The sequence below is a fragment of the Haliotis rubra genome, unplaced genomic scaffold (assembly GCF_003918875.1).
Source record: "Haliotis rubra isolate DU_JTF1 unplaced genomic scaffold, ASM391887v1 Scf368, whole genome shotgun sequence".
NCBI lineage: Eukaryota > Metazoa > Mollusca > Gastropoda > Lepetellida > Haliotidae > Haliotis > Haliotis rubra.
Window position 1 is genome coordinate 684,167 of NW_025767044.1, and position 13,618 is coordinate 697,784.

Here is a 13,618-nt window from a genome sequence, read left to right on the forward strand (position 1 = left end):
TGTCTTTTTCGGTGCGTTTGGTCGATATGCTTTTTCATCAGGAAACACACTGATGTTGGTAATAACTGTCAATTTGGATGGTAAAACATGTTAACAAAACGGTACAATCATAATAAAAACACCACCTTGTAAGAACAAAATTTTGCAGTTGGTTTTGAAGTGCGACGTTTCTTTTGTGGTTTAGTATAGATAGGGACATAAATTACAAGAGTCTCGCTGTGGCAAATGTCCCTGGAATTAGGTATTTTTGCCGGTACCGATAAGTGGTAAAGAGACCGAAAGCCATGTCTCCCACAGTGCCGGTCTCCCTACATGTTGTGTTCGAAAGTGGAACATTTATCGATATTGAACGTATGGCATATGTCATATGTTTATATGTTTCCGTGGACAAATTCAGAGAATATTACTTTGAAAACATGCTGTTATAAAAAAACACCTAAAACATGTGATCAAAACCTTCTGTCCAAGTATTAAAATTTCTCTTGTTTAAGGAATTTAATCTTATCTGTGACTTTTGATTTGGAGTTGCTCTCATTCTGTAATTGTTTCGATCTGTTTTTCTACGTCACGTGACAATATGCCTGTCCTTAACACTAAAGTACTGTCGGAAATAGTTTTTTTGGTTTTTTTTCACATTTATATCTACAATTTATTTATTTAATATGTCAAAGTGTGAAATATCTGTTAAACTAAGTTCGGTCTAACTACAATCTCAGTGGTAGGGAGATAGGAAACGCAGAAAAATGACTTTACTGAAGAGTTATTAGTGCAGAAATGAGCATTTGGTCTAAAGCGACTTAGAACAGATCATGACTTTATGCAAATTAGAGTGCGATAATATTTATTACAAAGGACAGTTTTTAATACCCATTTTGAAATTAGACTTACCTTCATTATAAACGATGGCTGACGTAAAAAATAATAACTTTAATACTGAAACTAATATGGATGTAGCTACCATGGAGTCTCACTATCACTATGAAAACAAACAGATAGGAGGGGTTGTTTCAAAAGCAAAACCAGGATGGGTGTGGTAGACGGTCGTTGGGGTCGGGCTGGGGGATAGAGATATCAGCGGAGATAAGAATGATAATCCTTTAGGGGAATTAAACTGGGGAAGTAAACGGCATGTCATCACAGTTTAAAAATAATATCCAGTCCTGTAGATCTTCGAGTGGTCATGCAACCTATATATTTTGAGACATTTAATACGGTGGCTGATTTAAGCTTTTCTATGGTTATCATACTCTTTTACATATCTCAGCATAAACTTTATGATGAGACATATTCAGCGCACAAGAAAAAAACATAACCTATCTTTGAGATGACCCCTTATGCCTGTCGGCAGCACATGCATTTCATACGAGCGGTCCGTCATCATACCTGGCTGGACGACCTAATTGCCATCTATAGTCTGATCTATTGTTTTCAGCAGCTATTCGTATTTGTGCCCGATTTAACGAGTAAACATGCTTCTGGTTATCCTATTACACATCTCACTGAACGCCCAGTAAGGCCGATGTGGGTTATTTCGACATGTGCTATTTGCAATTGTGTACATTTTAGGGGTACAGAGTAACAGCCTAAAACAGTTGTTTTTTTATTTCCGACAGTACTTTAGTACTGAATACTAGTGTCTGTAGTTGGTTCTAGATAGTTTTTAAATAATTGCATTACATTAACAGTAAGCCAACTACAACCTGGATACAGTAAATATCTACTGATGAATACCTCGTCACTGTGAAACCATGCACTCATACATCCATTCATTACAGTGTCATATTTCAAATCTTTAAAGTACACGGAACGGGTGATAGTGAGTGAGTTTGGTTTTACACCGCTTTTAGCAACATTCCAGCAATATCCAAGACAGCTACAGGGGACAACAGAAATGGGCTTCGCACATTGTGGCAATGTGGGGAATCGAACCCAGGTCTTCAGCATGACGAGCGAACGCTTTAACCACTAGGCTACCCCACCGCCCTGTACATGAACTTATGTCCTGTCTGTGACATACAGAGTTAAGTTTGTATGTACACATAACTCCATATCTGTGTCAGACGATCTATGATAAGTATAATGTTGCGCAAGCATATTCCTCAATCACTATCAGACGGTTGAAGATATAGGTCGAGTCTGCGTCTGACATACCTTAAATCAGTCGCTACTGACACCATGGCAGCAGGTGCGTTGACCGTTCTCCTTTGTACCCTGTGCATTGCGCTAACCCAGGGGCTAACAGACTTCCCCTTCAGAAACACCTCACTGTCTTGGAGTGACCGGGTAGATGATCTAGTCAGTCGTCTCTCCATAGATGAGATCCAGTATCAGATGGCGAGGGGTGGAGCGGCCAGAGATGGGACCCCTCCTATCCCCCGACTTGGTATCAAGCCATACTCTTGGAACACGGAATGTCTGAGAGGTGACGCGGAGGCAGGCAACGCTACAGGATTTCCCCAGGCTCTAGGTCTTGCTGCTTCGTTTAGGTACGTCTAATGTTTTTTTAAGACAAATTTGTATAAAATTCTGATCAGAAAAATAGGTGATAGATACATTTTCTAGCTCAGAGTAATTATGACAACAGTTCAACATGACTTGCTGATGACAGAGCATCACGCGCTTATTCTTTTCTTAGCACTTTACTTTTAGCGATCTAATTCGAATTATGTGAGGCTATTGACACTTTGAAATTACTTGCAAACACCTCACAAACACTATTCTTTGTAGCTCAACGAATGTCTTTCTTGGCAACATAAGATAAGATAAGATAAGTTAGTTTGTGATCAATGATTGTCCCTAGGTACTTGTACTCCTCTACAACCTAAACTGTTTGGTCGTTGATGAAGACGGGTGTAATAGTCGATTTATTCCTGTGAAAGTCAATAATGAGGTCTTTGGTCTTCTTCACATTTAGTTCAAGGAAGATATCTCTGCACCATTCCGTAAATCCAGACACTTCTTCTTTGTATGAATCCTCGTCCTGCCTATGGCAGTATCGTCAGCAAACTTCACTCTTTCACAGTTGGGTTTAGTACTGACAAAGTCATTGGTGTAGAGCGTGAATAACATAGGTGATAGTACAGAGCCCTGGGGAGCTCCTGTGTTAGTGATGGTTGACTTTTACATGTTGTTCTCTGTGCAGTAGAACGTAGTGGAGTTGTGGGCATATATATATCCAGATCAGTTAGCTACTTCGTGAGTATGTGAGGTTGGATGGTATTGAAGGCCGAAGAAAAGTCGACGAATAAAATGCGTGCATAAGCTCCTGTATTTTCCAGATGTTGATAGATGTTGTGTAACAGGGTAATTGTAGCGTCTTCAACTCCTCGCTTGGCTCGATACGCAAACTGTAAAGGGTCGAGCTTGTCACTGACGTGATTGGAGAGGATACAGATAACAATACGCTCGAAGCACTTCATGACTACTGCCGTAACATGTGCAAACAGCTTTAAACACTTCTACAAATATTTTTGGTGTGGTGTCGTTCCGTCAATAATCACAAATCGTTTTCATAAGTGAAAATGATACAATCAGAAAAAGGCAGTTGTCTGACAACCACTTTGGTTGATAGTTGAGTAGGGAAGACAATACTCTTGGTACTCCAGGAGTACTTTAGTTAAATAGACTGTCGCCTTTTCCTCCAAAGTTGCAGATACAGAAAATGCTAATCGTAGCTTATGTTATGCTGTTATGAGAATAATACACCTCCATGTGCTACATTAACTACACAAGTGAACATGTGACTCTGTCCCTTAGAAATGAATTCTGAAGTCTCATTGTACTGATCTGCCTAAAGGACTACTTTACTTACTCAAGTCTTTAAGGAGTTGCAGATCGACTCAATTTGACAGGTACTCTCAAGGGCAGGTGCAGACTTCAGTGTCAATTCCAATCAGAAAGGGGAATAGTCAAGGGGCACTCGATTATCCCTTTGCTTTTTGTTTTGTCTTTAAATCCTTTGGGTTTTCTCCTCAATAGAGAGGACAGATACCATCCCAGACCTCCACAGCAAGGCCCCAAACACCGATTACACATCACGCGGATGCCAAAGGAGACGCCAATTTCAAAGAGCAGGTTCTTCGAGTAGAGTCCCTTACGATCGATATTGGTTTACAATTTGGACTCTACAAATGCAATACTCTTCATTTTAATCTTGGACATGGCTAAAGAATGATAGATCAGACACGTCCAAGGAGGACGGTGTTTTTGAGCATATGGATGACCATGCCTACACTTCTCTTGGAATGCAAGTTCCAGACAAGCATTTGAGTGCCGAAATGCAAGGCAAACTCAAGGTTTAGCATAAACCTCCCTCAAAGAAAATATGGTGCTAAAAGCTAAATGCTCGAAAGAAGATCAAAGTGACAAATATTTTGTTTTTCCTGTCCTTTAATATTCCTTTGGAGTAATTGAATGGACAAAGTCAAACATCCAGAGTCGTTCACCAGATGACTAGATGGATAATATCTGACAACAGAACCCATTCCTCTCTCAATTGTTTATATATTCCAATCAGTTCGGCAGTTCGGGAGGGGGGCGGTTTGATTAATGTGGAGGTGGAGGGCCTTCGTGATAGAATGTATTTGTGCTCCGTTGCACATAATCATGATCCTCTAGTGACGGATGTCAAGACTCATGGTGAAAGCAAGGAATTCCAAAGCTTTTTTAAGCACGCCAAGGTTGTCGGTCAGGATGTCAACGGTGACGTTTTCTTGATGGAGGTTACTGCTGGACATGGGTGTAAAACACGTAAAGTCATTCACCAAAGGAGCATAATAACTTTCCAAGTCAGCCCAGAGTCATTTAGGAAGACTTTTTTCTGGGAAACCACTTCACCATGTATATATGCAGTGTGTGGAACTTAATAGCAATCTAATCAACTCCTCTGCATGAATGAGGTAGGCTATGCCTTAAAGGTGAAACATGTTTTTTTTTCACTGACCAGGACACTTTCTGTCACTTTCGGCAGCAGTAAAAACATGATACATATGCACACCTCGCCTTTGAAATGTCCCGATTGCATCCCAAATACACTGTCGTAAAACTCTCCACTGTTCTGGGTTCACTTGGATTGATACCTCCTGATATCTTTAAAGCAGATCAGGAGTGTGCCTGGGTTCTCATACACAACTCTCCAAACTGTTTCTACTTGCATTCAGATATACGGGTTTGGTGCCAAATTATAACCAGTGAGGCGTTCAACACAAATGAGAGTGAAGGACAGGAAGTTTTGTGGCAACCTATCACAGTCCAAGTAGGAACAGGATCCAGGCAAACGATCCGTTAGAGCATCAATTATTGATGACTTCTTGATACTAGTTGCTTGGAAATACCGTAGAAGTTCGAACCAACAAAACAGAACATCAAATTCCACAAAACACATTAGATTCTCTGATTCAGAGATAATATTTTCTCTCAGATTTTGCGCTTGGGATAAAAAGGACACTTGCTGTCATGGACATTTCAATCAACATACTAGTTACGCACAAATATAACCGTATTCCTATTTTAGTGACATATCTGGAAAAAACCCACTCGGGAACATCTTTTAAGGCAAAAGGACTGATTACCTCTAAGTAACATTATCAACGACGTGACAATAAGATTGTATTTTGATGGCTACTTTTACCTGGCTTCATTCACCATCAAAAAGGTATTAGGCAGGTGTCCTATTGTGCACTCAACAGAAAGGTTGCTGTGGTAAGCGTTCTGACAGGAACAGATGGGAGTTTGGCACCACACACAAACACATGTGCATAAATAAACTCAAATTCACACATATACATCATTCCCACAACCCTCATTTACTAATGGTTGGTACATAATGTCTTCGCTGTTTCAGCCCTTTTTTGGTTTTCCAAATAGCGGAGGCAACTGCAGTAGAAGTCAGGGCTAAATTCAACAACTTCAGTGGAAATGGCGTTTTTGGAACACACAAGGGCGTAAGCTGCTTCAGTCCTGTCATCAACATTGTCAGGGACCCCAGGTGGGGCAGAAATCAGGTCAGTGGTTAACGTGGAAAGTGTGAACATTTTTCGAAAAACTTTCATTAAGACCATACTCAAAATGTGGATAATGTTCATAAGAATTACATTATCAGTTTATTACATCTCGATATCTCAAAATCGGTGTAATTAACGAAATATTCAAATAAAACGAATAAAGTCACTGTATCATTTCTGAAATCAAACCCAAATATTTTGGCAAAGACTGGAGCAATGCATTACATTCGTTTAAGTGAAATTAGATCATTTTCAAATACTGTACTATTACTTCTCCAGGTAGCCAGTTCAATAAACTGATGCCAATATCAGCACAGAATGCTCACATATGCTGAAACGATTTTGTACACTTTTGAGAATTTAGTTTGAATCGCTGCATACTTGTCATACGTTTAAATAAAAGGTGTAGTTAATTGTAGCCACTTGCATGTTTCTGACAAGCAAGCATCCATTACAACATATATACAACTTTGCTTACACGAAAACCCGGTTGGTTTGAGTGGTCAGTGATCACATTTTCGCGACGCAACGCAATGCAACGTCATTCACAACTGTATCAAGCCATCGTGGTCTCTCTGTTCATTGACAGAAGAAAGCAGACAGAATAGATAACGAAGAAGTTGATAAGGCTGCGTTTACACAAGGACACGATTCGTATTTTTTTTAAAAATCGTAAGTCTTCTTATAAAGCGTGAGAGATCGCAGATCCAAATCGTGGTGATCGCAAGAGATCTCCATGGTCGTGAGGCATCTTTATTATCGTGTTTAATATTTTGCCACGACCTTGCCTATTTTGTAGCTATCGTTTCAGAACGTAGGACTGCGTAGTAAAGTGTGGGCATCGGAACAAATCGTATAAGAGCGTGACAAAGCGCAATGGAGCGTGTTGGGATGACCGTAATACTTCGTAATAACGAGTATCAGATGTTTGTTCCCATTGTTCCACGATTCTACCAAGATCTATTGCGATTCTATAAAGATCTATTACGATCTATTATGATTCTATTGAGATCTCCCGCGCTTTGTCACGTTGTACACAATATATATATATATATGCATTTCTTTGAACTTTTAACATGCTGTACTACTATTTCCGTCAACGATCCATCGCGATCTGTCACGATCTATTATGCTCCCTTGTGCTGCGACACGTTCTGGTGCGTTTGGTGTGCTTTCCTATAAATTGTGTCACGCTGTCAGAAGAAATTCATTGTGATCCAACTGCAAGCCGTTTCACACTATTTTGTCGTCATTTTCATTGTAGAATATGGCAGATGTGACCGAAAAAGGGAAGGGCAAAGGAAAGGGCTCCAAAGTAACTCATGTTGTCCGAGAATCGTGACACAATCGGATTTAATCGCCCTTCCTTGTCTAAACAGAAGGTAACAAAAGGTAGCAGATCGTTATAAACGTCTCAAAACGTAAGAGATCGTATACTCAAATCGTAATCATCGTAAAAAGTCGCTACAGATCGTCAAATACTCGCAACAGATCTTCACTGACGCGTAACTGATCAGATATCCAATCGTAAGAATAGGTATGAAATCCTATCAAAACGTATGAAAACGTGAAAGAGCGTCAAGAAAGGGAAAATAAACAAAACGTTCCACGATCATGAAGATCTACTACGATAATTGGTTCGCGTCGGATCGGCATAATCGTGGCCTAATCATGGCCTAGTGTACACGCAGCATTAGTAGGAGTAGGATGTCCATTATGATTCAAGATATACTTTCTTAATGGACTTGTGATTTTGGTCTTTTCGGAGGAATTCCTTTTCATTCATTTATTTATTGCAACAGGAAACGTACGGTGAAGACCCTTTCCTGACCAGTATCCTAGCAGCTAGCTTTATCAAAGGACTACAGGGCAACGACACGCGCTATGTGCGCACAAACGCCGGATGTAAACACTTTGCAGCTTATGACGGACCAGAGAATATACCCATTTCAAGGTTGAAGTTCGATGCAATGGTAAACACGCCATCAGGTTGCATCTGACCCTGTATCACTTTCCCTTGTAGGAATCTTTAGGGGTGTAAAGTGACAAATGTATGCCAAATTCAAGAATCAAATTCAAGCTTCGAATTTGTTTTGTCCCCAATTTAAGAAAAAGATATTGAGTTATGCAGCGTCATATATGTAGTTTATTGCACACTCAGGTAAGCGAGCGTGACCTTCGAACGACCTTCCTTCCTGCATTCAGAGCCTGTGTAAAGGCTGGAACATACAGTGTCATGTGTAGCTACAACAGGTAAGTTAATCAGGAATAAAAACTATCATGCAAAGTTAAAATTAGTTAAGGACAATACAGTGGCAAGTTTAGATGAAATGATATATGATTAAAATGAAAACAAAAATAAAAACCGGCTTAAATTCGTTTTTATGAAAAAACCTGAACATATATAGTTGAAACCGCTGACAGTAGATAAGAAGAGAATAATCTCTCGGCTTCTTTCAACGTATGTAAACCTGAATTATAAATTCCAAGTTAATCACACAGCGTTAATGGCGTGCCCACGTGTGCCAGTAAGCAGCTCTTGAACGACATTCTGCGAGAGGAGTGGGGTTTCACAGGTTACGTCGTCAGCGACGAGAACGCCATCGAGAACGTTCAACGTGGTCACCACTACGCCGATAACTACGTGGACGTCGTCTCTGACTGTGTAAACGCTGGATGCAACTTAGAATTGGCAGGACCAGAGGACAACCTTGCATACTTTTCAATGGGTAATGCCATTTGACATAAATGTTCATATAATGATATGAGTCATACTGAGATAATTGTGCATTAAATAATGAAACATAATACTAATAAAGTTGGTTATAATATTTCAAAAATATATAACTTAACACATTTCTGTTTGGTAGCACAAACATATCGGTTTTGTTTTCTTTCTACAAGGTTGTGCGTTAAAATCAAATGATGTTTCATGCGCAGCAGAATCTTAATTTTGCTCTTTGAAATAACTACTTCGCCCAGCTATCTCATTATGATATTGTGCATCACATATTTAATATTTCCAGCTGATGCAATAAATCAAGGCAAGCTTACGGAGGAAAAGGTCAGAGATATGGTAAAACCCTTGTTCTATACCCGAATGAGGTTGGGCGAGTTTGATCCCCCGGAAATGAACCCATATTCCAAACTTGACCTCTCTGTCATCGAAAGCGAGGCTCACCAGATGCTTGCAATCGACGCAGCTATGAAGACCTTTGTATTGCTGAAGAACGAAGGGAATATACTACCACTGAAGAAAGACACTTTCGACAGGATTGCTGTGAGTATAACAAAAGTACAATAATATTTTGTTGATAAGTTCATGAACATATACTGGAATCTTATTGCCAATGAGAGGATACAAATCACATATTTTTCTCTTATTGCCGTAGACAGTCATTGTTAGTCGGTTATAACATGATGTGCTCGGGCAGTAAAGTGACTACGAGAGTGTATTTAATGTATTAGGGACAAAATTTGTCTATTATCTATGCTGCCTTAATTCAAGACGACAAAAAAACCCACTCTTCTGCGTCCACCCATTGCCAGTGCATTCAATGTCTTTGCTAACATCAATGAGTTTGCGTTTAACATACGCATTTCAAATTTCGTGTTACAGTGTAAATTTGTGATTGTTTCAATTAAACAATCCTGATGCACTAATACAGCATACTTCATGAGACTTGTGTACTAGAGATATTACTATCAACTAATGTAATTATAGGTAACTAGTTCCTTTATATTTATCTGAAGTATTGCTCAATAAATATTCGAAGGAAATTAAAATCAGTCCGAAAGCGTCCGAAAATATGTGTTTAAGATGTTATGTTTTGTGAGGCATATCAATCGAGATATGATATGTAACCTCACATGATGCACATTAATTATGTATCATCTGGCAGTAAAATAGATAATGCTATGGCAGTGTCTCATACCTGATCATCAACTACAGACATGATGGATCACAATGACGCATTATACTTACAATCGCTGTGGATAAAAATGCAGTTGGCAAAAGAGGGGAAAACGTTACTCATTTTATATTCCTCCTGAAAGCTTCCACTATTACTTGTGTCTTCCCAGATTGTTGGACCCATGGCCAATGATTCACATCTGTTGTTTGGAGACAATGCTCCTCTGACATTCCACAATTATTTGACCATCTTCTTTCTGTCGAAGTTATATTTGTATATATTTTTTTAAATGCTGATTTAGCACGTACTGTGTTAAATGTAAACGTTACACAACAGACAGATTACATAAATATTTTTATGGATAGAATTGCAGTCAATAAAAATGAATAGAAAACTATTTAAAATTTCTGCAAAAAGCTGTGTCTTTTCTTTGATTCAGGCTGGGACATATTTCTTTTCCAGGTTGTTGGACCAATGGCCAATAATTCATTTCTTTTGTTTGGAGATTATGCGCCTAATACATTCCACACCTTTGTACAAACACCTCTGCAAGGACTGGGTAAACTGGCACAGTCTGTCAACTACGCATCCGGCTGTAACGACACTTTCTGTAAACAATATGATGCCGTGTCCATCAAGAAGGCCGTCGCCAGTACAGAAGTTATATTTGTATGTCTTGGAACAGGTAAGTCGGATCACCATAAATCCAACAAAGCTACTCATACTGAGGCACTGACCCGAAATGTAGATCTGGTTGACACATGTCATCGTATCCCACTTGTGTAGATCGATGCTCTTGCTGTTGATCACTGAATTGTCTGGTCCAGACTCGATTATTTACAGACCGCTGCAATATAGCTGGAATACTGATGAGTGTGGCGTTATACTACAAACAAGAAAACCTTAAGAGTGTCCTTCTCCTACCACCAAATCTCACTCGTTTACTTCAATAGCTGAATCAATTGGTTTGTACCTATTTACTCATGTGCACTGGTTCGCTTGCTTACTTCAGGGAGGACAATTGAATCCGAGGGCAACGATCGCTACAACATCAACCTCCCCGGCTATCAACTGCAGCTGCTTCAAGACGTCGCTGCAAACAGTAGGCATCTAATGTTATCCATCTTATTCCTTGTGATTAAAACTTTGTCAAATCACCTGTATTTGCATCTGCATAAAATATGTAAGGCACTAGTTTTCTAGTATAATGATACTGGACAAATGCAAAAAGTAATATAAAATTTCTTTCTGTGACGCATTTTTCGCACAACTGCCCACTGCATCCTCCAAGACTGATACTATTATGACTACTTTGACACCACTGACCTACAACATCAGCAGTTTTCATCTCTTGTATGTATCTATGTATGTTTAATATGGTCCGTGTTGTTGTGTCTGCAGGAAATGGGACCCCCGTAGTTCTCCTATTGTTTAACGCGGGAGCCCTAAATGTGACCTGGGCTGATCAAAGCTCCGATATCGCCGCCATTTTGGAATGTTTCTTCCCAGCGCAGGCAACAGGGGAGGCACTGAGACGTGTGATGATAAACGAAGGTCCAGGTTCGAGTCCTGCTGGAAGACTGCCGGCTACATGGCCCGTCTCTGAGGATCAGGTTAGGATATGGGTGATATGTGTATTTTCGTGTCTAATGACATCGAATGACGTGCAAAGAATCTTTGAGTGGCATTTTAGGTGTTGGGATGTACAATATTAAACAAAACTTTATGGATAACAACGTCTTTTATGTCGTGAGTGCGACGTTTCGATGCAGATTATGGTACCGTTGTCACGGAGGCAGGAGAAAACGAGAATATGTATCGAAACGTTGCACTCACGAAATAAAAGACGTTGTTTTCCATAAAGCTTGTTTAATATTGACATGCAACGTTTATATATTTATGGGTGGTTTTCAACTTTAAAGATCACGAATTGCTTAACTTCTCATTTTCTATGATAGTCAGATTATTTATTACTTTATTTTGCTAGATCTTCAACATCACCGACTATTCAATGGAAGGGAAGACGTATCGGTACTTCAAGGGCGATCCTCTGTACCCTTACGGCTACGGGTTGTCCTACACTCAGTTTAGTTACGTCTTTCTGGAGACCCCAATAGCAATCACAGCAGGACAAGATCTTCAGGGCATGGCCACCGTCAGCAACATCGGGAATATTGATGGAGATGAGGTTCGTCTTACTCCTCGAATTCACTTTCAAAGCATTACCTGATTCATAGAGGCTTACAAATGGACTATTTATTCGAATTATTGTCCTTTGATGTAATCTTCGTGTAAACATTCTTTTATTGGTTGGATTTGCCTAATACATATATATTTTAAACACAACGCACCTAGAAACACTCGTTTCCACAAGTATATTTCTGCTTCAGAATGGAATTATTTTTTATTCAGGTTATACAAGTCTACATACAGTGGGTGAATGCCACCGAACCGACTCCCCAGTTACAGCTGGCCTGGTTCGACCGAGTTACAATCCCTGCAAATGGAGACATAAAGGTTAATTTCACTATCTCTGCTGAAAGTATGGCGTTGTGGGTTGACAACACAGGCTGGACAATTGAGGAAGGTACGTGGTTTATTGAGTAATTTGTCACTGTTAGACATTTCCTGTCCCGGATGAATAGCATGTTTAAAAGCATCAAAACCCCGCCATGTTCACATTTTTACAAACGTTATGAATGGGTTGGGATGTGTCGATAGCAACCAATGCTACTCGACGGTTCCATGACTGGAAGGAAAGAGCCAGATTAATCACTGTCCTTGGGTTGTCACTGGATTGTCTGGTCAAGACAGGCTTATTTCCTATTGCTTGGCATGAATGGGGAGTTCAAGGGCACTATCAACCGATGAAACAGTTAATGAATATTTAAATCAACAGGGAACTAAATGAAACAAATCATTTCAGGTGTGATGACTACCCCCATGACGTGTGTCGACCTTCCAAATATCACAGCTTTTATCCTACACTGTATTCTTGAAATGGATCAAAAACCCAATGGGGATGATCCTAGGTACCCATTTCACTGCTGGATGTTACTTGTTTAATGAATGTATATTTATTTGCGTTAATCTGACACAATTTGATTTGCAGGAGAGATGGTGCTTTATGTTGGAGGTCAACAGCCAAACCAGAAGAGGCAGACAAGTTCCAACGTTCTACGCACTAGCTACAAGATCGTGGGATCGAAATTTTTAGGACGATATTAAGATGTTGTATATTGCCTTGTGTGGTTACATATAATACAAAAGGTAGATAAGGATCATCTGATTTTGTAGGATAAGTATGTCAAAGCATGTAATAAAGAAGAAGATCCTTCAATATCGAAAACGATTGGTTTTAAATCCAATAACTGTAATGATATGTATCAGTAAAGATTGTATTTATATATGAAAGGAACAATGATCAACAAAATTGTAGATAGATAGTAGTATTACAGATGGGGGGAAGGAATACCGGGGTACCCTAATGGTCTTATTTCTGGCAGTGTGTCGCACATGTTATTGAATGAAATTTAGAAATATGTTTACAAAACTAGCAAAATCGTCCGCTGGTGGACAAACCCTTAGGGAGAAAGATGTTCTGCGCAAGTTCTCCCTAGGAGATTGTGTCGACCACTTTTACCCCCTCAGATGAGACCCTTACAGTATCTGCACCTGATATGCTCGTGACACCTTGCTTGG

At 39.6% G+C, this 13,618-nt stretch overlaps 1 protein-coding gene across 1 annotated transcript; it reads left to right on the forward strand.

Moving 5' to 3' along the window:
- The first annotated feature begins 2,175 nt into the window (after window positions 1-2,175).
- LOC124285739 (probable beta-D-xylosidase 5) lies at window positions 2,176-13,260 on the forward strand. The gene is made up of 12 exons (XM_046722012.1): window positions 2,176-2,486; window positions 5,843-6,002; window positions 7,805-7,975; window positions 8,164-8,255; window positions 8,505-8,731; window positions 9,029-9,282; window positions 10,379-10,601; window positions 10,929-11,018; window positions 11,318-11,529; window positions 11,904-12,104; window positions 12,329-12,503; window positions 13,029-13,260. Exons 1-12 carry the CDS (start codon window positions 2,176-2,178, stop codon window positions 13,142-13,144), a joined length of 2,232 nt encoding a protein of 743 aa, XP_046577968.1. The 3' UTR covers window positions 13,145-13,260.
- Window positions 13,261-13,618: the final 358 nt, after the last annotated feature.

Bases quoted from the DNA above. Each gene is read 5' to 3' on its own strand.
- LOC124285739 (XM_046722012.1), top strand. From the start codon at position 2,176: ATGGCAGCAGGTGCGTTGACCGTTCTCCTTTGTACCCTGTGCATTGCG. The intron at 9,283-10,378 runs GTGAGTATAACA...TTTCTTTTCCAG, and splicing joins ACACTTTCGACAGGATTGCT to GTTGTTGGACCAATGGCCAA. The intron at 11,530-11,903 runs GTTAGGATATGG...TTATTTTGCTAG, and splicing joins GGCCCGTCTCTGAGGATCAG to ATCTTCAACATCACCGACTA.